This window comes from Motacilla alba, chromosome 1A, assembly GCF_015832195.1.
Source record: "Motacilla alba alba isolate MOTALB_02 chromosome 1A, Motacilla_alba_V1.0_pri, whole genome shotgun sequence".
NCBI lineage: Eukaryota > Metazoa > Chordata > Aves > Passeriformes > Motacillidae > Motacilla > Motacilla alba.
The window spans coordinates 47,553,470-47,576,801 of NC_052031.1; the positions used below are offsets into that span (position 1 = coordinate 47,553,470).

The window sequence follows — 23,332 nt, forward strand, 5'->3', positions numbered from 1 at the left end:
CACTCTGTCTTTCAATTAAGATAAAGAAAGGTTGTTTGGAACTTCATTTTTCAAAAATACCTGTGGATTATAGCTATTCCATACCCTTGTCAGTACTTGATACATAGGAAATCCAGTACCATAGTGGATGACAGTAGTACAGTTTTAAGGTTTAGTTTTCAGTATAAGATGCATATTTTCGAATTTTTCTTCAGTTAGAGCCTGAAACTTGGAAAAAATTCAGAAAAACAGATTGTGTATGATAATGGTATTTAGCAGTGGAAGATGAGCTACGAGGAGGAAAATAAGACATAGGATGTTTTCTGGTTTTCAGTCTTCTGTTGTGTAGTGTATGTTCTAGGTTTGCTTTCCGTGAAATCAGTTAAAGCATGTGTAATGCCATGGTTAAAAAAGAAGGACCTGATGCATTTTAATTGGCTAGTGAGGTATGGAATTGACATGCCGTTCATTTGAAAAATCCAGTTAATGCCACCTGCTTTTTGTTATGCAAAATCCAAAATATTATATATTACTCCACACTTCGCAGCTCTCAGATCATAAAGTAGTTCGCTGTGTGCCGTATACCTGTGGCATATTTGATGGTACAACTTTGATCAATTGTTTCAAAAAGCAGTTGAAACAGGAAGAGACTCCATCAGAAAATAAAGAAGCAATAGAAGCAGCACAGACGAATTTTAACTTCCCTGAGGATGTCCTCTTTGGCTTGGAGGAAGAGGAAGAGGATGCTAAGAGCATCAAAAACACCCACAAGCAGACTGGCTGGGCAGCTAACCTATTAAAACAGTGGCTGGCCAAAAATGGCAAGGATCCTAGCTTTGAATTGGTCCCAGTAAGTGAACTCAATGATATCTTAAGAGAGTTTTATTACACGATAAGAAATCATGATGGAAATACCTACAGTGTGGCAAGCTACAAGTCAATGCGCGCTGGCTTAAACCGGCATCTCAAAATGCCGCCTTATAATCGTCAGATTTGCTTAATGAAGGACAAAGAGTTTGCCAGTGCAAACATGGTGTTTGTGAGCGTGCTGAAGATGCTGCGCATGCAGGGAAAGGATGAGACTCACCACCATCCTCCTATAGCTGCCGAGGACTTGCGTAAGATTAAGCAATCTGGTGTGCTGGGTTTGCACAGTCCCCTGGCGCTCGTCAACAAGGTGTGGTTTGATTTGCAGTTGCATTTTGCCAAGCGAGGGAGGGAAATTCTAAGAGATCTGGCTCCAGATGCATTTGTGGTTGAGAAGGACAAGAACGGGCGTCGATATGCTATGTTTAGATATCCTGGTAAAGGCAAAAATGGAGAAGATCCTCATAAAATGGGTAAAATGTACGATATGCCTGGGGACCCAAACTGTCCTGTATTTTCCTTGGAACTTTATTTGTCCAAGTTGCCTCCAGAGCCCCCTGCCTTTTACCTGCACCCTCTAAAGCTAACGTCAGAGCAAATGCAAGAACAGCCTGTCTGGTACAAAAGAGAACCGATGGGTGTGAACTACCTGGGTACCATGATGCCCAGGATAAGTGTGGCAGCCAGGCTCTCTCAGCGGTACACTAATCATTCTCTCCGAACTACCACCATCCAGCTGCTCTGTGAAGCAGGACTGGGGCCTAGGGAAATAATGGCAGTGACAGGCCATCGCTCCGAGTCTGCTATTAGGCACTACTGGGGATCTGCAGAGGTTCGCTACAGGGCCTGGTCAGATGTAATGGAAAACAATGCCCCCAGTTATCGATGTAGCAAGATCCCAAATGAAGTGATAAAGGAATCAGTATCTGGTGCATCCACCTCCTCTGTAAAATGTACTGTTCTAGAACAAAACAAAATTTTATTCCCTGCAAAATCTGTGGTGCCACCTGGCACTAACTCTGTGGCTTTAGTCCCTGAGGGACACCCAGCTCTGAATTGCAGAAGCCCGGTGCTGTTGAACCGCAGTTCGTCCAAGGTGTTTCTCCCCAAGAGCATGACCAGTGGGAACCTAACTGCCAGTCCCCTTCAAGGCTGTCGTAGCAAACCTGTCTTTATAAAGCGTGTGATAAAACAAGAACCTATGACTTGATGCTTCTGTAATAGAACTGATTTCAGATGAATTGCTAAAATGGAAAAATTATCAGATTTGGTTTTTTATTTGGTCTACGAAGGAAATTCCTTATGGTCTAATTCAGCAAGAAATATCCTGTTGGCACTCAAGATGTCAGCTGTGGAGCAGAAATTTAAACTGAGGAGGCTTGGAGTTTGTATCGCTTTTTGTGGCAGCTGGGACTCTTCCAAGTGGCTGAGCAGAGTTATTTAAAAAACATTAAAGGGAGATACTGATTTCCACTTAGCTGAAGATATGCTTTCTTCGCTAAGAGTGTGGCTTTTATATTTTGTGAAGAGTGTTATTTATCATTTTGTGACTGCTGGCACTAATGTAGCATCTTACAAATCAAATACTTGATTACTGAAGAGCACCAAGAAAGTAGAAGCTGAATGAAATAGACACAGATGCACTACAAATATATACATACACATGAAAACACCTGAAATTGCTTAACCACTGTCACCCTCTGTTCAAATTGTTATCAGACCTACCAGATGACTGTGCCTTTGTTTCTTTTTTTTTTGTTTCTTTTTTTTTTTTTTTTTTAGCCTTCTTCTAAATTTATTTTCTCTGTGAGCTGCAGATTTGCATTGCAGGTCTTTCCTTTTCCTATTTAATATTTTTGACTTAAGATTCCAGTCATTCTGAGGGCGCTATTGATACGTGTGGTATCAAAATTGGGATCTCTTTGATTGTACATGAAATAGGGAAAACATTCTCAAAAGAGCTGAAAAAAATTTCTTGCTTAAATGCCAGGTAATTAATGTTTGTGTTGTCTTTCTGCCTAACTTGTGAGAGGGTTGGGTTTTTTTGTGTTTCTTCTCACCATCCCCCGTCATTACATGTCACATCATCTTTGCACTCTTGTCTTTGCCAGTATATATAATTCACAAGAAGTACACCTTGTTCTTCCCCACTGAACCCTGTCCAAATACTATTTTTGGTTTTAACTTCTTCAGGTCAGTAAACTGGTCCTGTCATTATCTTTTCCCTAGATTTTTACAGGTTAGAAATTCTCAGCATAGTGGATGTGAATAATTTCCATCATAGATTCTGACGAGATCTTTCTGTAAATAAAAATAGAAAACTGGTTATAGAATTACAGATTATGGTTGGTCCACTTCGGAAGAAGAAACACTGTAGCATTTAAAACTGTTTTCCATATATTAACAATGAAATAGAAATTGCTTTGTCCTTTTCAAATGTGTGTACACAGATGCACCTCACATGGTTTATCACACTGAGGACTTCACTTGAAGTGTTGATGTTGCTCAACAATGGACAAAATAGGGAAAAGTCCCAGCTGAACTGACAAATTTACCATTATAAACTTTTAATTCTGTGGAGAACTTCCTTGCTGAGATAGGCTTTCAAATTCTGAATGAGATTTATCACTCTGTTGTAGTGTATAGTCAGTATAGACACTGCTATAGTCTGTACAGAGGGCTTGATGCCTGAATGGTGGAGTTTTTATCTTGGCTGATAATATTTACCTTTGTGACCTTGTGTCAATTATTCATACTTACTGCATCAGTTTTTCAAGGTGTAAGACCAACACAGTGCTCCATGTTCTAATGAATCATTATAAAGGTTAAAAGGTTTTAAAAGTTCTTTAGTGATCTTAAACTCATCTATGGTTGAGATAGTTGATGAGATGTAATTGTTTATATAGAAACTACTTCTACACGATCCCGCTTATTTAGTAGGAGCGTTAATTCATGACATAAAATGAGGAAAGAAAGCATGGGTCATTTTGTCAAGTAAATCAATTAGAGATAGTAGAGAAAGTGAAAAAAAAAGGGCAAACAGTTCTCAAAATATAGCAGAACTGTGCAGTAACTTATTCTAGGATATTTTAGGGTAACATTGATTTCCAAATTTTAGGGATTCATAGAATTAATAACTCAGCAGAACTGGCAAATTTAATCTCTAAATTTAATCTAACCACCAGGATGGGTATGTATTACTGTCCCCCCCGCCAAAAAAAAAAAGTTCCCATCTTTGTCTCAGGTGGTTGCTTCTTCCAGCATATTGGCACTGAACATTAATCCTCCAGAAACAAGTGTGTTGCCAGATGCTGCCAGATGATTCTGTGTTCCCACTTGCTGCATGCTGTGGTCATACTGACCACATGCCCTGTTCTGGTTCTAGCTGCAGCTGGGTGACTTAGAGCAACAGCAAATTGCTGATGGCTTCATTCTTCAACACAAATCTAGTTGGTGATTAAAATAGAAAAAGGGACTCTCTAGGCCAGTCTTGGCACATCTCTTACTGTTTTTGATTATCATTTGGCTTCTAACTTGACTTCCGTTCTGTTGGCTTATAATTGGGTATTTTTGGACTCTCATTTGTTAGATTCTAATTCTGTTGGCACCAGCTATACTGTGTCCTCTTAGTACCTTCAGTTTGAACCTGATACTTCAAAGCTACTGCCTGCAGTATCACTACCTTCTAGATTTTTGTATGGGAGAATTTTTTTTTATTTTTTGGTTTTTAATAAGAAAGTATTCCTCATTTGGACTGCAAGTATTATTGCTTCACAAGACCTGGCATCATTATTTACTAAGCTTTCTGGTAAACTTTGATTTCTAATTAGTACAACATCTTTCTAACCTTCCAGAACTGAAAAAAATTTTTCTCCTGTTTCCCCTCCCGCCTTAAGTGTTAAATAAATCTTTCCTACATGTATTTTCTTTCTAGAAAAAATGAACCAAATGCATATTTTGCAGCTTTTGTAAAGTCAATTTTCGCTGTGAGTACAGTGGTACAGGGAGTAGGGAGTCAAGTTTCAAGTCTGTGCTGTTCATGGCAGTACAGGTTATGCTGTGTGAACATAATGAATCCTATCAAAATGGACATGAATTGTACTCCTCAGTTGTAGTATTAGCAGAGAACCTCAAAATAGCAGGATAACAGTTTTTGGGTCTTTTCCCATTATTTTTCTGCTGTAAGTGAACCTGTTTGGTGAACCAACAGGTTAAATATAGTTTGTTGTCTAAACTTAGATTTATACTTTGGCTGCAAATTTAATGCAAAATAGCCAGTCATAATTTAAAATTCATTTTAAAAATCCAAATGTAAGAAAAAATCTTTGAAGAAGTTTATCTTCTATGATTCTTGAGTTTTCTAATTAGATCTTCTCCTAAAATAAGACTGTTTCATTTCAGTTGCAAAAAAATCCCTACAAAGCAAAACCAGCCAACCAACCCAAAATCCTCAACCAAAAAAAAAATCCCAAAAAACAAACAAACAAAAAACCCACCAACAAACCAAACAACAAAAAACCCCCAGCACTTAGTCTAAGTCAACTAAATTAATAGTGACTGCTACGTTATTGATTAAATTCCATTTTCTTTGATGGAGATGACCCTGGAAACAGTGGAGAATAACTGGTTCCGTGTATAATGCTTCTATAAATTTAGTTTTGCATCTCATTGTCATAATTCAGCTTTGGTACTAGTGTTGTGAATATGGGACTTGTTTTCCCTGTGCTTTCCTGTTAAGTTTGGAAATCTCAGCTGTTACTTTAAGGGGTAGGTACTCTAATTACTTCCTGTTTTTATGAAGTTGGCATGGTATCTTAAAGTATGTTAAATTTTCTTTGCTTATATGCACCTTCTCTGTACCATGTGAAGTGCTCCGTTGTGCACAGTGTTGAGTACCTGAAGGCATTGGAAGGATGCTTTGAAATTGAATTTGTTCTTGGGTTTGTTGTGGGTTTAGTCTAGTACCTCTGGTTATCCTGAACTGAACTTAGTGTTTGCTGAAGTTTTCCATATGCAGCTTGGATGTATGATTTTGCTGTGTGACTGTTTTCTTCTTTTCAGCCTTTCTCTCTGCTTCTTGCTCCAAAAGGAGTGGCTGCAGGGATGTGGAAGGGGACATCTTATTACTAATTGTATTAGTCTTTCATCTTCAGCTTTTTCCTGTGTACACAGAAATTCAAGGGTTGTTATTTGGTCCCAGTCATTTTATCCATGGCCATTCCAGTGCCTCGGGTCTTTGAGTTGCATTTCTGAAGACATGACAAGCACTTTTACTGCATTGGGGCAAATGTTATTGTTACAGAGGCATTTTTAATTATATAGCAAATCTTTAGAATGATTTAAAAGTATTTTAGTACAAAGCCCGGTTATAGATACAGGATTTATATATATTATATATAATATATAAATATAGCTATGGTATACTGAGAGAATATATGAAAACAGTTTTATTACACTGTAACATAAAGTAACAGTGAACAAATCGTAACAGGGTTTGATGTGTTGAAAATGTCTGGCATAAGTCAATCTTCAAGAATTGTTTGCGTTATATTTATTGAAACACCAGGTCAGGTGAATAGTCTTTTTTTTCCTGTTCCTACTTCATGTGCAGTTTATCTTCTTACGGAGTAAATCTGTTATTTTAGTCTAAATTTCATCTGTGCATTTCACTTTACAGCTACTATTAGTTTATTAAATAAAAGTCCACCAGTGTCTTACCCATTTCCCATTGTTTCTGACACACCTTGATTTCTTTGGTTGAACTACAGTTTAAGTTTAAGCTATTTTGCTGACTGTTGGAAATTCATCTCGTAAAACATTAATAAAGTATATTTATAACTCCTATCACATTACTCTGCAATGTGTAACAAACTTTGTGAGTGTCGCTTAGGAAATAATGTGAGCAAAGTGGATATATCAGTGTACAATTTATAAGCAGCTATTAATTCTATGTTGTTGAAGCGTTTTTGATGAATATGTTTCCTTGCATTTCATGGTTTTATCACTCAAATAAACGTATATAGTTATATATGTAAAATGGGCTGCTTGACTTTTGTCTCTGACCATGGGGTTATGTTCGGGCTGTTTAAAATGCCACTAGCTCTCATCTGTGAGGTGGAACCTTTGCCTGAGACTAATTAGAAAACTAAATTATAAAGTTGTTAGCAAGACATCATGTAGCTGAATTGGATGGCTGTTTTAAGGAACACAGTTAAAGTGAATCCATTCTCTTGTGACTTTTAAAGTGACTGTCTTTCCCTGCGACTGTATCTGTGTTACTTAAACTACCCCCAAGTACTGAGAGCAGTTTTTAATGAGTAAATACACTTGTATATTGTAGGCTCGGATTTGTCATTTGAGGCCAAAAAATTTGGGAGAGATATGAAAACAATCTCACTGATAATGCCATTACTCCAGGCATGGATAATAGCTTTTAAAAGCTGCAGAAAACTAATCTGAGAAGTATTATATTTCCTGTTCAATAAGATGGCCAACATCTGCTCTTTGCACCAAAAAAATGAGAGGTTATATAATACATAGGGGTTGCTATAACTGGTTATTAATTTTTTCCATGCTTGTGTTGTTCTTGTTCGGTAGGAAGTGTAGCACAGTACCAGTTAAGGGTAAGGGGAATGGAGCAATTGAGTGAATGCAAAGCATAAAGTGTCTGTTAAAAGTATTTTTGAGTATTACACAAATAAGCAACCACACACTATCAAAACATGTATTGCAGCACTGTGAAATTTTGTTAGTGTGAGCTTTGATCTTGGTAAACTGCTTGCTTTATTACATTATCATTTTCCTTGTATCTTGGTAAGAGATAACAAATATGTTTGGTACCTGGTTGAGTAGATTATCATGACACCTTTGGAAGGCTGGAATAATTACTTCAATTTTGTGGGAGTTACTGCATTGGAAAAAACGGTTGAGAAGTGATAAATCTGACACTGAAACAGTCTGTGGCTGGAATATGCTCAAAAATGTATTTAAAAAGTAATTTTCACAACTGCTTGAACTGTACTTGAAGTCTGTAATTTTGTATACAGATGACTCAAAATGAAATATTGACCTCATAATTATGCATACAAACATGGTATTGCCACCCTTTCTACATGCATTCCATTCCCAAGACATATTTTTAACATCACTCCCCATAATTTAAGATTGATTTTGCTATTATATAACGCCTTGGTGCGTCATGTATTATTGTGGTGGTGTGATGCTTCATTAATTGTCTGGTTTACAACCTCCAGATTTTTTTCTAGTTTGTTATAGTAGAAACTGCTAATAACATTGTCTTCACTTTGTCAGTGTGCCACACATAATCTTCAGAATTTCAGTCTTTACTACCCTGAAACTATTTTTTTTACTTTGCAATGTATTTTTTCATTGTTGCATTTTTTTCCCCTTAATTTTTCACTCTTACATACTGAAATGTTCCTTTATGAAAAGCAGGTGGCATTACAGTCAAGAACCTTGTTATCTCTTTGTGATGAACTGAACTGTGGCGTTATATAATACCAAAACATTTTAAATCATGTACATCATATGTGAATAGAGAAGTGCATATTCAGAACTTTCTTCAAAATACCAAGTCGTAGCTTTTGGTTTTTCATTTGGTACAATACATGTGCATGTTGTTGAGCTGTTCCATTTGAGGTTTCGAGGTTTCTTTCCCAGTTTTCTACAGTAGTTTGCCGTTGGCCTCTATGTGCTGTGGTGTTTTAACTTTTTCTATGGTAAATTTCACAATTGTAGTTATGGTGGGAGATAACTTCTATTCTCAATATCATGTCTACCAATATGTGTTTTGGTCCTTAAATTGTCTCCTTCCTTACCTTTGTTTTCCTTGTGGTATCACAATAGAAAAAAATCGTGTGGATGTGTGTCTGTATAAAAGCTTTCCCTTTCTTTTCAAAATTGCAAATAATGAATCAACCTAATTTGCAGCAGTAATGATCTGAAAAAGTTGCTGGATAGCAAAGCTAAGGAAATAGTCTTTCTCCCACTCCATTGTATTTTACAACAGTGTAAAATGCTCTCTGCAAGTAGAAAAACACATAGAATGGTACTAGCCTGTCTGACTGTCCCTGCTTTTCTAGAGGCAGATGAGGAAACTGCTTCAGAATCACTTGAATGCCAGAGACAGCCCTTCATTTATTGCAAGGCTGATGCCCTTCTGATCTCCCTTTATTAATATATTGTTTTCTAGTGTGTGGATTAATTATTTGATACTGCAGTCGATGACATAGAGGATATTACGACAGTCTTCCAATAGCAGGAAAAAAGTTCCTAATTATAAAACATTTGCATAGGTTTTATTGCAAATCTTAATTGCAACGTCAAGTTCAGGTGACCCTATATTTATCCATTTCTGACAAGTTCCATGATTTTTATTACCTCTAAGAACCCCTTTTCTGTTACACTTACTGTTTAAATTTCTTTAATATCCATATGATATCCACTGGTTTTAGAAAGTCAATGTATAATTTCTTTCTTTCTCAAGGAAACTGTATCATTGCTTCTTTTTCCTAGCGATTATCCCCACAAGTATGTTTTATTTGTCAGTCCATCTATTTCTCAGTACTTTCTTCCATTCTTAAAAAGACTTTAGTGGCTGGGTTTGGAAGAAAGCAATTATGTTGTCTATGCATACACAGTAGAAAATGCATGAAATTGTGAGCATAGGTAATTTTTACTGATTCTTTTTAGAAAACCCTGAATTGAAGTGTAATTACTAAAATATGAATAGAGATTTTGTGTAATTAATTAAATCAAGGTTTTGTTTCTAGTAGTTTTCATGGTCAAGAAAATCTGAAAATGTTAGTTTTATGCAAAAGTTTTGCAGTTAGTAGAACACTTAATAGTACCAATTTCTAATACGAAGTAGGAAAAAATGCACAAATTTGAGTAGTTCCATTCTTTTTATGCATACTTTTCATTGTTTTCACTTCCATATGCACTATAAAGCAGTTTCCGTGTAACTGATAAAGAGAAATCTAGAAGAGGTTATGATGTCTATTTCAGGACTTGACAGGTTTCACTCAGATTCTTAAAAGAGACGAGTGTTTACTCTTTCAGTTTTGCCCTTTCTTCTAAGGTCTTTCAGTTGCTGCTTTCACGCGTTCTGTGCTTGCCATTAAAATACTTTTCCTTCACACTTGCTAGGTTGATGCTTGCCTGGGGCATCTGACACACAAACAGATCATTTCATGTTGGTAATTGCAAGAGGTGTGGGCATGACTTTGCAGGCTAAAGCAGCTGGGCAGAGGGCCTGCAGTTTGACAAGGTTTTCTTTAAAGAATACACTTTTCAAAAGAGATAAAGATTGTAAATGCGAAGGGCCTTCTTCTCAGTGTGCTGTTTCAGGGAAAATACACAACACTGCGAATAGTGAAGTAACTTTGCAGTACACTTACCCCGTCCTTCCATATTTGTGGTGGCACAGGCTCAGTTGCTGCATGGCGACTTTATTTTTATTTTCTTTTCCCCTACTACCTTTCTTCTTCCTCCTGCTTCCTTTTTTCACCTTTGTTTCTGCTCTTAGTTATACCTTGTAGTCCTCTCCCCCCCACTTCACCTTGTGTTTTGCCTTTCATCTCCAAGTTGTTATGTGTGTTGTCTTGGGCTGGAGCTACATTAGATTTCAGTATGAAATGTTCACTTACAGGACACATTGCTTTTATGCAAAATATTTTCATTGCAATTTGAAGTGCACCTACCAGCTGAAGACTAAACATGTGGCCATATTAAAACTGGGAAGTCAGGAAAAGATGAAGTCTTGTATTTTTCTTACTTTCTTCCTAAATTTTTTTTTACATAGGTATTTAAAACACTGGCATTTCAGAATGGGATTTGTTAGGTTGAATTTTTAATTCCATTTTTAATTCACTTTTCTCATTCCACTGGTGTGTTAAGACTTACACTGCTGACAGCCATATGAAAGGAGAGATATTTAAACTAAGGAGAGATATTTAAACTAAGGCAGCTGAGATACAGTTGTGATTAACAGGGTGGTTCAGTCCATGATGTTGCTACTTCCAAGCTATACAAGCTTTGCTCGCCTGCTGAGATAACACAGGTCCAAAATGGCACTGTAAATGACAGTGTTTTGGAGGCTTTCTACTTACTTGGAATTTAAAGGCACATACATTAAAATACACGAGCTGCAAAAGTATGGAAAAGGGGGTTTGGTAGTTTAGATTTATTTTAAATCTCAGTGTAAACTTTTTTTTGCTAGATTACTAGAAATTGCCCAGATGCTGTGTTAAACAATCAGTTTTAAGTGCAGCTTCTGTTTGGTCTGGAGGCAGGTGCACAGGTTCTGACAAAGGATGGCAGGTTGGCTTGTGGGGTTGTGATTTTGTTCGCTTTGCTTGGGTTTGTTTGCTTTTGTGTTTGTTATTTGTAACTGTGACATTTTAAATATATCAGCTTATTTATATCCTAAGGTATGTGAATCCTTTGTTACTAAGACTGGCTAGGCAGTCTGTAAACCAAAACGTCAGGCAAATGTTTGAGGTTCTCATTAATGGTTTTCATTATTTCACTGATGTGGCTGCACTGATAGAAAGGTGTTAAGATGGCATCATCTGTTCTGCAGAGACCAGCTGAAGCAGTTTCATGTTGTTGGCTTCCTGTGTTTGGAGATAGCTACAAAATGATAGCAGACCAGAATGCTTTGACTAGACTTTTCTGCTTTACCAGTTTCTACCCAAATGCTCGCTGAAATCTAGTATTAGGAGCTGAAAGACTTGTTCTCTTGTTTCAGTTTTTGACACAAATGGAAGCGTTGTTCATAAATAACTGAAGGTCCAGTGCCAGGCTTCTTCTTGACTTCATCAGGGCTGCAAGCATTCTGAAGTTGTCTTCTAATTTTGCTCAGAGCAGCAGATCTGAATCTCCACTTCTTATGTGTAGCATGGCACTCTTGTTCAAAGATTCCCATTCCCTCCTTTTTAAGGAAGGAAAGAGCAGTTGTTTCTCTGTAGTCTTTGTAAACTTGTACTACAGAAATATTTCCCTGAGAGAATTTCTGGGTGAAATAGTTACGATACTAAAAAAGGGTGGTTTTATTTTCTTGTTTGGTTGGGCACAGGATTTTCTGAAAATTCTTTATTACTTGCATTTCAGAGATATGATGCCCTATGGTTAAATTTATAGATCTTAACCATTCTGGTGGTGTCAGTACGCCAGAAATATCTGGATAAGGTGATAAAGTTGCTGTCTCAGATCATGGAGATGCTTAATTTCACCATGGGGAAGTAGTGTGGACCAGTCCTCTAACACCAGATTGCCGGTTCTTCCTGGATGTCCTTTTCATTCTTGAATGAAATCTCAAATTTGAGATATCTACAAGTATCTGAAAACTGTGTGTGCCAGCACAATGGGATACAGAAATAGATACTACTCCTCCTCCTCCTCCTTATGAGTGTAGGTGGATGCTGCAAATAGTCAAAATCCTAACCTTTATGACACAATGAGCAGTCTTGTTTTGTTTGGGGATATACCCTACCTACAACATGCTCCTCTAGGTAGTAAACACAATGTTCAGCCTTTTTGATTTTTCAAGTTTCCTTAAGATTTTTTGTACCCCTAAATTTCATTTGAGGGAAATGCATGGTCAGTGAAGTAGGGGAATCTGGCTGGGAACTTCATGGTGTGCTGTGTATTGAGTACAGCATCTGCTGGGAGTAGCTGGAATGTGTGTCTTGGAACCAGGACTGGGGGCGTTCTGCAGAGCTCTACTCAAAGGCTGCCCTGCAGATCTGCAGCTTCTGGGGTGGGCTGCAGAAAGAGCCTTATTATTTCTGGATAGCTCCTGTTGAGGAGATTGCTGTCCAGGGTCATTTAATAAAAAATCTTGAATAGTGTGGCTGGTCTAGAGAAGGTCTTTCTTCCTGAGAATTGCATGTATGAGACCTTGTTGGCTGAGTTGATTTAATAAGCCTGTTTAACTAACTCAGAATTTTGGCCTTCCAAACAAATCAAAATAAAGAATTGCATGCTGTGACACTTGCTGACTTGGAAATTCAAAGAACTTTTTCAATAGGCACAGTCAAGTAGGGCTTTAAAACATTTAGCTGTCATACAGAGTCTTTTTCTAAGGATTTTGATTTCCTTGCAGAGGAAGAATTGAAAGGAAGTTACTTCAGACTAATGCATTTTTAGTAGGATGAAATTAATAGCTTGATATTCGATTTTCTTCTTTCTGTAGTTCCTTTTAAATCTCCCTCTCCATTTATCAATCTACTTTCTCCTGGCACAGAGAGCCATGGTTCAAAATACACATTGTTGTCTGGGAAGATCGTCCAGTTGGAATGAAATTCCTCTTGACTTTATGCTAATCAACTAATCATTGATTATTTTAATGTGCCTTTTTCTTGGGCTTCAAGTGGTTAAATCAGCTCATCATACTAAGAAACCTGAAGCTAGAAAGTATTTTAAATAGCAGCCACTCAACAGAAGAGTTCTGTGGCTAATAATTCTGAAATATGTTTCTCTGTGTATTGGAAAGATGAATCCCTATAGAGAATCTCTTCTATCTCCTGTGAACATAAGTAGTTTGATATTTTGTACTTTATTTTGGTATTGTATTTTATTAGCAGGATTTCATCAGTGGCAACATCAGTATCTAAGGCAAAAACAAATCAGGTTGTAATAATGGATAATAAAGTGAACTGTCATGTCAGGCACTCCAGATTCAGTGGCTGATAACTCAGGCAGCTTCAACTTGCATGTAGTAATCATACAATACCTCTTTTTGCCTCTCCTCAGAGCCTTGCCTGTGTGAGGATTGCCTGTAGGACTTCCTTAAAGGCTTGGTTTTTCCCAAATGAAAGGTCATAGAGCAAATAATCTCAATGCTTAGGCTTTGTGCATCTGTCACCATCTGCACAGAAAAATCTCTATTATTCCTAGGGTGTATCATGTCAGTATTTGTACAGACCATGTGGGTCTGGTAACTTATACTTTTTCCCGTGTTAATTGCTCAGATATTTGATAATTATGGTGCTTTTGTAACTCCTCGTCTGTCCTAAGGAAACTTGTTTACTCTAATCCATAAATCTGTAGCAGTTCAGTCCAAGAATAAGGTATAATCTCTCCACAAAACAACAACAAAAAGAAGAAACCTCAACTACTTTCTGTAGCAATTTTAAAGAAGTAGAAACTCATATAATCTTTTTTTTTTTTTCCTAGAAAGTGTCTTTAAAATCACAGAAATACATAAGACCTCCCCCATATTTTTCTCATCACCTAAGGGAAGATGTTAGTGATCTCTGCAGTCTGACCAGCCAAGGGACAGCAGTTGATCTAGAAGATAAATCTTGTTTGGTGGTCTTCTAGGGTTTTTTGTGAAAAGATATAACCTGGGCAATAGCTTTAAAGATCCCCTTATGCTCTCTAAAGGGAAGGTTAAAAATAGGTTTGTATGTAGAATAATAAATGCTAAAATTTGTCATAATGGGTGAGAATACAGTAATGACATTACTGAATACAGTTGGAGTTTTCTGATGGTTTTTGATGTGTTTTGTAAGTTTTGATGTGTTTTGTAAGCATACAAGTTCCAATGTAGCTTTCCCTTTTTCTTAATGTCAAGTCAGTGTCTTCATAAGTTCAGAGGCAAAGATGTCTCCAGATAAGCAATGCATTGTCCTGATGACTGCTCTGTCAGAAAGTTACACCACTGCAGAGGAAAGGACAGGTTACAACCAGATTAAAATGTTAGGAGCCATAGCTGAAATATACTTTATACCAGCAATATACTTTATGCATTTACCTGTAAAATAGCAATGTGCTACTATTCATCAGGGGTTTTTACTCCTTACAAAGCTGAAAATACTTTAATACTTGTTACTGCAATACAGTCATTTGGTTATGGCCCATTTTTCAAGTCCTGGGATATTCGTCTGAAATTACCTTCTCTTGATCATTTCATCAGTTCCTTTCTAATAAGTATCAATTCTGAGACCTCTCCTGAATGTTCAATGTGTCCCTTTTCCACCTCTGTTCCCTGGATCTGCTTTTGCAAAACAAAGGAGTTTTGTCTTTCAGAACGGGAAGTTCACAGGAAGTGAATCAGGAGGTGTCATTGATCTTACACTGGATGAAGAGGATGACAGCTGTTCTCAAGGTAGGTGAAAAATACTGCACTAGCTGCAGGGATAGTTGAGCTATAAGTGTTATTTCATCCTGTGAATGGCAGAAAGGAATCAACTTCTGTTTCTGCTTAGTGTATTTTTTCCTTTGGTGTTTCAGTTAGGGAAGAATCCTGTTAAAAAATTATGTTAGGTGTTAGGGAAAAGAAATTTTGCTTACAGTCTTAAAGATTTTTACTATTCCTTTATTTTAAGCATTAGTGCTATCTGTCCTTAAATACCTCAAGCTTGGGGAGTAATTTGAGATGCTTGAGTTCTTGATGATCTTTTCAAAAGCTCTTCTAGATGTATTTATTTTTTCTGTTTACTGATTAAAATTAAAGGCCTTTTAATTCTACAGTTGATATTTAGGCATTAGAGTATTACAGCTTCTAATCTTTTGTTTAGCTAACACTTCATGTGCAAGAGTTTAAATACCAAATGCAAACTGTTCTTTGCTTTAGGACTGCATGCCAAGAGCAGAGTAAATATAGTCGTGCTCTTATGTACTTTGGATGCACTTCATCATTTAAAAGAACACATTTCTTTTTATATAAATCTTGTGTAAATGTAGGCCAATCTAATTATAGTTAGCATTGGATTAGTGAAGAATGATAGTATTTCACAGAAGTAATGAGTCTCTACTTAAGGCCATGTATTGTGCGGTCATTTCCATTGGAAAAAAAATCATATTTCTACTACGGGAGGTAATATTTTCATTCTGTTTGGTCTCTAAAGGCATGTCCCTGTGCTACATTCTGAACTCCAGCCACCAAGAAGTTTGATTCCTCTGGACAACCTTGATAGTTATTTCTCTAGTTTGCGCATTCGAGTTCTAAACAAACGTTCTTAATAGCTTGACTTGCTTTGCATTTGTATTACACAAATATAGAAAATCATTTTGGCACGTGGTAGCGTTTCTTCCAGTGAGAAAGAAATCATAGAGTTATAGAATAGTTTGGTTTAGAAAGGATCTTTAAGGTGATCTCATTCCAACCCCCCCTGCCATGTGGGCAGGGATACCTCCCACTAGACCATGTTGCTCAAAGCCCCATCCATTCTGGCCTTGAACGGTTCCATGTGATGTTATCGCCAAAAAGGGAGTGTGTGGGGTACACAAGCATTAGGGAAGCATGATGCAATTCAGATAGCTGACTGTCTGCTTTTCTTATCACTAGAGGATAGGTGGTGCACAGTGAATTGAGTGTGAGCCAACAAGTGCATTCTCATTTCAATTTAAGTATTCCCCCAAAACTGACACTGGTGGAACCACAGCTGAAATAGGGTGTCCAGTTTTGGCTCCCTTTTCTTCAAGCTCAGAAGAGTTGTGGTAGCACTGGAGAGGCCCCCACTGATGGTGTCAGGATGGTAAAAGCCTGGAGTGCATGACCTGTCAGAAGAGATCAGACCAGGGCATGTTTGGAAAGGAGCTAAGGAAGAGACAGTGTAAGGGCAGCCTACAGCTCCTTGGAGGATAGTTACAAAAATGACAGAGCACAACTCTTCTTCAGCAGTGCCAAGTGATACATAAAGGGGCTGTGGCCATGAACTACAAGTTCAGGAATGAGGAGGAAAGAAGTCAGCATAGTGCTGCACAGAGGGATGGTGGGGATGGTAGAAACTGTCCTCTTGAATGTTTTTGAGATTTAGCAGAGAAAAACCACAGATCATTTGAATAAGTTGCTATTGACAGTCCAGCTTCAACAAGAACTTAGACTACACAGCCACCAGAGGTCCTTTTCAGCCAGGATTTTGACTTGACAAGCTGAGTGGCAGAATAGCTGAGGCAATCAAGTTTTATCACTGTCATCTCTTCTGAGAGTTAGTTCTCAAAAAGATAAAAGGGTGGTTGCCTTGGGACTGTACAAGCCTGTCAGGCAAGGTTAACCTCCCCAGTTCTATTTAATATTTTGTAAAAGACACCCAGCAGATAGAAAAATATTAGCTGAAATATATTACAATACTGTGACATGTTACTTTAAAATATACCACTAATCCATTTTAATCTATCTTAAAAGTTTTTGAAAATAACATTTTCCAGAGAGCTTTTTTCTTCCTAATTGCATTAAGTAGATGCTCACCTCACAATTGCCATAAAAGATCAATACCACTTGCACATCCCATTGTAAGACTGCTTCTGTAGGTAGGAGTGCTACAGAGTCGTAGCTCCATTGCAGCTTAATTCTTCCTCAGTTTCCTTGTTGGGGCTTGAGCCAGTATCTTAAAAATTTATGCAGTGGGATATTCTGAGATTCTTTCCCCTTAGTTGTCAGGTCTCAGAATACTGTCCTTCCTTTAGGAGGAAGGTTAGTGGAACACTTTCATTCTGGGTTAGCTCCCATGTGTCTCTTGCCTGCAAAGCAGAAGCTGATAGTCTGAAGCCATTGCAGATTAATTAATGTTTAGAATCTATGTGAGAAGTCAATGGTTTTTTATATGTGCTGTAGAAACATAGGAAACCTTAATAAAAGCTTCAGTTTCACCCTGCAGTGAGAACACAGCACTAGGATTTTGGAGCAAGTTTCTTAGGAATGTGTTCTGATAAAAACTTCAAGCTTAAACAGAGGAAGAGTACACTTGTAACAGCTTTTGCATGATCATAAGCATCTATATACCTTTGGCCAAATATTTTCCCACTGAAATTCGTTTACAGCAAATGTGGAGCAGGTTTTATTTTCTCCCAGATTTACACAGGATAGAAAACACTTTCAGCATTATAGTGTTTCCTGCAGGAATATTAGCTCAATACTAATTCAAATTGAAAATCAACACTTATATGGTGTTGTTGGGAACACTCAGTTCCTGATTATGTTCTTTACAGCATTGTCACCCACATAAAAAGTAAGCCTAATTCTGCTACTTGTAAAAGGTATGTAAATAGATCCTAATATCTGCTAATATCTAATAACATCTTCCGATTTTTGCAAAACTTATGAATGAAAAGGGTGTGTAATTTTTGAGAAACCATGTTAAGAGTAATCTAGATACTTTCCTGCCTGGAAGTATCTTGCAATACTTGCACTTTGGACCTTGCTGGCCTTTTTATAAAAGGATCATCAAATTATTTTGTATTAATATTAATATTTTGATTTATTAATATATAAAATATTAAAATATATAAAATATAAATATATGTTTTATATAAAATATATAAATTTTAATATTTAATATTAATATCGAAACAATTAATAGATTTAGTCTAAAGTGGGTCTGTAGTCTAAGAAAGATATGTAAATGTACTCTTAAATTAAAACAGCTATGTTCTGCTTTTTTATTACTTTGTAAAAAATTATTAAATACATAATCCGTTTTTTATTTTATAAGGTGTTTTATCTGGTTAACAAATCTGTAGTTCTCTGGATAATTTTTTTCTTATTCTTCATGCCTGTGGCATGCTTGGTGCTCTGTAATCTATCTAGACCAGTTATGAACTGAAACACTGTTCAAAACTCCTCTGTGTTATAACTGCAGTGTTGTAGACTGTTTCTGGCATGGCAGTTAGTCCCTCTTCTGTTTTTTGTATTAGAGTAGGAGTTTTGCTTACACCTCCAGTAGTAATAATTTCCATTTTATGCTTATTTCCATAAATCATCCTTTTCTGTCTCCTCTAGGTCCACATTTGTTGTGAATATGAAGCTGTGTTCATTTAGTATTAGAAATTGTTCCTTTATGACTTCTAACCTTAGTCCTGTGCTTACTTTGCTTACTTACCCAATCTTCCTTGCTGGAGTTTTTGTTTTTTGTTTTGTTTTGTTTTGTTTTTGTTGGTATTTTTGTTTGTTCATTTTTTTTTGTTTTGTTGTTTGTTGGTTTTTTTGTTTGTTTGGTTTTTGGTTTTTTGGGGGTTTTTTGTTTGTTTGGTTGGGGTTTTTTTGTTTGGTTTGGGTTGGGTTTTTTGGGGTTTTTTTTGGTTGTTTGTTTTTTGGTTTTGTTTTTTTTTTTTTCTTAAATAGCCTTTGCCTCTTGTTTCCATTTATTTAATGAAGTCTAGTTAGTTATCTGTCATCATTTCCTGTGGGTGGTGCGATGCTGACCTAGTTTCCAGTCACTGGAATGTCAGCAGGGCTCTTCTTGATTTGTCAAGGGTAAATGAACCTGCTCTGTGGGAAATAAAAAACAGAAGCAAAACTGGAAAAGCCCTCTCGTTTGTTCAGACTGTCATCTTTCTTTGAACCACATTTACAGCAGTAGGCTGTAAAGGTTTTTGCTTGTTGGGTTGTAAGTGCATCTTCTAAGTCATGACTAAGAAGGCACTCACATCACTGAAATTATTCAGTGGTAGTTGAGATGTGCATCAGTCTCTAAATATTTGAAGTAAACAGATGTATATACGTTTCTGTAGGAATCTCTTTGGAGTCAAGTAGTTTATTGAACACTAGGGAATCTCTCATAATCGTGGACAATAAAAGAAGCACACGACCTGTTAAATGATCAAAGAGCAGGAAGGATCTCACCTTTTGTTTTCAAAATAAGCATCCCTTCACTGCTCCTTTTATAGACTTTGGGGGAAAAAAACCAAAAAACCACAGTATATATTCATCCAATGACTTCAGTGAAGTAGCTTGGCTGTTGAGTCTACAGAAAGACAATAGGGATGCAATTCATACTGTGTTTTATTCTTGAGGTCTTGAATTTGGGGATATGGTCTGGGGGTGATTAGCTGGTGCTAGGTTGATGCTTGGACTAGATGATCTTTAAGGCCTCTTCCAGCCTTGATGATTCTTTGGCTCTGTAATTGTTTCTCATAGAATCATACAGCAGTTTGTGAAGGGTGCTGCTGCTTCAAGCTGTTAGCAGCTAGTGTTAAACACAGCTCAGTGAGACCATCAAAATAGTCTCAAACTGCCAGAAACCCCAACACTTTGAGCTGTGCTGGCATTAACCCTGTTCTTAATGTTTTAGAATCTAGTTGGTATACTTAATTGAACATTTTAAATGTGGTCCTCACTATATTGTTATATTTTCTCAAGAGTAAAATGAGTATTTACATATTGTCATCTTTATATTCTGTGCTCTTTCACTAAATTAGTGGCTGATGTATGTATAGTTTTGTTAGGAAAGAATCCTTCTGAGTGTCAGTCCTTAAAATCTACACTTTTATCTTGTGGTGTTTATAGTTCTTCAGGGGTGCCTCCTCTGCCCATTACTGCTTTAATGTCCAGATGAAAGCTTCTCAATTTTTCTTTATTCAACTTGTGTAAAGTCTTGATTAGATACACACTTGCACTCTAATGAATATTTTATGTAGTCACAAATAAACTTACGGCAGTAAAAAGTATTGCAGTAGTAAACTACAGATACGGGCAATATTTGTCAGTATCACAAGTCAGTAAGTCATGTTCAGGAGGGTGTCAATGTGGTAAAACAAATTTTCTTTTTAAAATTTTCTATAAATAATAAAGCAATTTCCCCCTTTTTAAGTAAATAGCGTGAAAATTCAAAATAGCAGCAAGAGGACTAACAGATTGAACAAAGGAAAGAGTCAGCAAATAAAAAGATGTAAACATCAAAGGTAAACAAGACTTATTTAGGGAACAAAATTTAAGTTCTGCAGTGTTCAGGCCTCTAAAGGTTTTACGATTTCTTTTTAATGACAACTGTTAAAGAATTTGGCACAGCATTCCCTTGAATTCAGGTTTCCAAATTGCTCTGAAATATGCAGACTTCATGATAATAGAATAAAACATTGTGGAGTTGTGTCTGGGCAGGATAAATTGCAGTGATGAAAGTAAGGAGAATTAAATGAGTTTTCTGCAGATTTGTTTGCATAAGCAAAAAAGGTCAGAGAAATGTCATGCTTCGAATATCCTCACCAGGCTGTAAATGGGAGAGGGAGGAAAGGATTGTAAATATCTGTGATGTTTGGAACTGTGATTCAGAAATAAAAATTTCTGTTTGCTATTGTCTATATCTTTTGTTTATTTTAAAGCAGATGGCAAGAAGCAGAAGCAGAACCAGAGCCAGGCACCTGTGACGGGACTGAGCATACCAGCCCAGCCCTTGACTCGACCCCTGCAGCCTTTGCCACCTTTGCAGCCAAGCCCTGTGCAGCAGCCAGGTGTCCCAACAAGTGGCCCTTCCCAGACCACCATCCATGTATTACCAACAGGTAACTTCACTTGACATCACTGGGAGTGCAGTGACTGCTTTTAGACTGCTGTGTGCTCTACATTTTGTTAATCTTTTAAAGTGAATATGCAGAATGTTTGAGTCACTTCATAATTTTTCATTCTAGTCAGTTTCCCAAAACATTTTTTCTTTTAAACTGATAAAGGGGAAGGGTAGTACTATTGATTTGAAAAGAATTCAGGATTAATTTTATTTATGGAGAGGAAGAAATCCTGCTAAGGATAGTCATGGAAGTTATTAACTATACTATTGTTGGTAAAAGTGAAGGAGAAGAAACCTGTACCTTCTTTAAGTAATGGGGGAAAAACATTATCAGCATCACTCTTATGTCCGTCCCTTGGCAGTTAATTCTTTTAGCAGAGGGAATGGCAAGGCTGACATTGAAGTTCTGGCCCTAGTTAAATATTACTTTGCAGTGTGATTATGTTTTAGCCTTTCTAAAGAAACGTAAATCCTCTTTCTTTCTTTTATTCTTTTTCTGTATGTGATTGCTGAAGATTAGTTGGCATTGGAATTGCCTTATGACTACTGTGTTCTGCAGACTCCTTGGTGGATTTTATATTCTTCCACTGTTCTTACACGGAAGATGTGGGGGAGATATTCTATTTATCTTTTTTGTTCGGAAGCTGTATATATATATTGACTTTAATATTTCAGTAAAATACTGTTTAGGCTGTTTTCACTTTTCTTGCAGTACCCAAAGCAGACAGAGACAGTTTTTATTTTACATGGCTCAGATGAGTCAGTTTTCCAAAGGAGATGTGTACTCTGGAATAGGCATATGGCTTTGAGTCATGGAATTCAAGTTCAGGGTGTGCTCTGTCTTTTTTTCAGCTTCGACAGCAGTGAATGTAACTCATCGGCCTGTGGCTCCAGCTAATCCCAAGCTTCCTATCCCAAGAACCCCTGCTAACCATCAGGTAGTCTATACCACTATTCCTGCACCACCAGCTCAGACTCCTGTAAGAGGAGCTGTCATGACCAGCCCAGGCTTGAGGCCAGTCACCCCACAGACTGGAGGTAAGGGATGATTCCTTCCATGTGCTTCTTACATGACACAGCTTGGTACATTCTATCTCGTGGATGTGGCATTTAGGTTTTTGATTTGAGTGTGTTGTTTGGTCTTTTTACAATACTGCTACTAGTCAGAAAGCTTAGGGGTTTTTTCCCAGCTTATAGAATTGAGAAAATTCTTAGGCTACTAAGAAATTCGACTTGCAGCTATGTGAATGAGGAGAAATTAGATTTAAGTCATCCCAGGCACTAGCTCTTGCAGTTAAGCATCTGTGGTTGACACACCCCATACTTTACAAGGCAGTGGAAAGTAATATGACAAGCACCACTGTAGAAAATCATGTTTGATTTCCTGTCTAAAAGTCACATTTCTATCAGGCATCCTAGTGTAATTCCTTAGCAATCTCTGATGTCCTGTGCTCAGCAAATTTCTTTCCTTTCTCAAGGCCTCAAGAGATGAAATTTCTCACCGGATCTATCAGAAATTGATACATGCTTGAGTTTCCTTGAGATGTTGGCAAGTTCCCCTTGACTTTGCAAATGCATAACTGATACCTTCTCCAAGCAGTAATCTCATTTTCTGAAATGAGTAATAGATGTCAAAAATAAAGAACCTAAGTGATATTTGTTACAAAGTGGTGGACTTTAACTGTCTTTTTTTTTGCTCCCCGCAATTTCTACACTATGGTTATTTTAACACCTTTATGTTTAACATAAATTTCCCTGGTTTATGAGTGTGTGCCTACTTTTGTGATGCCCTGGTAGTGATACTGCTACTGATGTATATTGATTTATATTATCATTGTAGCAGCCTTTAATGCCAGTAGCAGGTGCTTCTTGGGTAAGATCGCTGCACTTTGTCTTTGAAAAATTGACTTTGAGAACCCATCCAAAGTGTTTTGCAAATTGCAGTTCAGTACTTCTGCCTCAAGTGAGTAGTATCCCCACCTAGAAGTGATGCTGTGTATCTTATTAAGGCATTTCTGACCATCTTCAGGTGCTTGTAATTTCCTGAGACAGAACTACAGTCATACTAAACCAGCGTATATTACCAGCTTCTCATAGAGGAGAAATAGCCAGAAATGTCCGAGACTTCTGACACTCATTCCCTGTGGATTGTAGCTTGATGTGTGCTTATCAAGAGAAGAAATTGCCATACAGTAACTGTGGTTTCCTGATAATGTGTGATAAAGCTTTGTGAGCTT

General features: G+C 37.2%; 1 protein-coding gene across 18 annotated transcripts in view; it reads left to right on the plus strand.

Moving 5' to 3' along the window:
* Positions 1-23,332, plus strand: part of LOC119708588 (activating transcription factor 7 interacting protein) — a 79,550-nt gene that overhangs the window by 52,652 nt on the left and 3,566 nt on the right. For 15 of the 18 annotated variants that reach the window (XM_038155150.1, XM_038155153.1, XM_038155147.1 and 12 more), the window contains one exon: positions 611-14,895. In XM_038155150.1, coding sequence (XP_038011078.1) covers positions 611-2,056 — 1,446 coding nt within the window. In that variant the 3' untranslated portion in view covers positions 2,057-14,895. The other 3 variants (XM_038155159.1, XM_038155160.1, XM_038155144.1) reach the window with 3 other exon arrangements.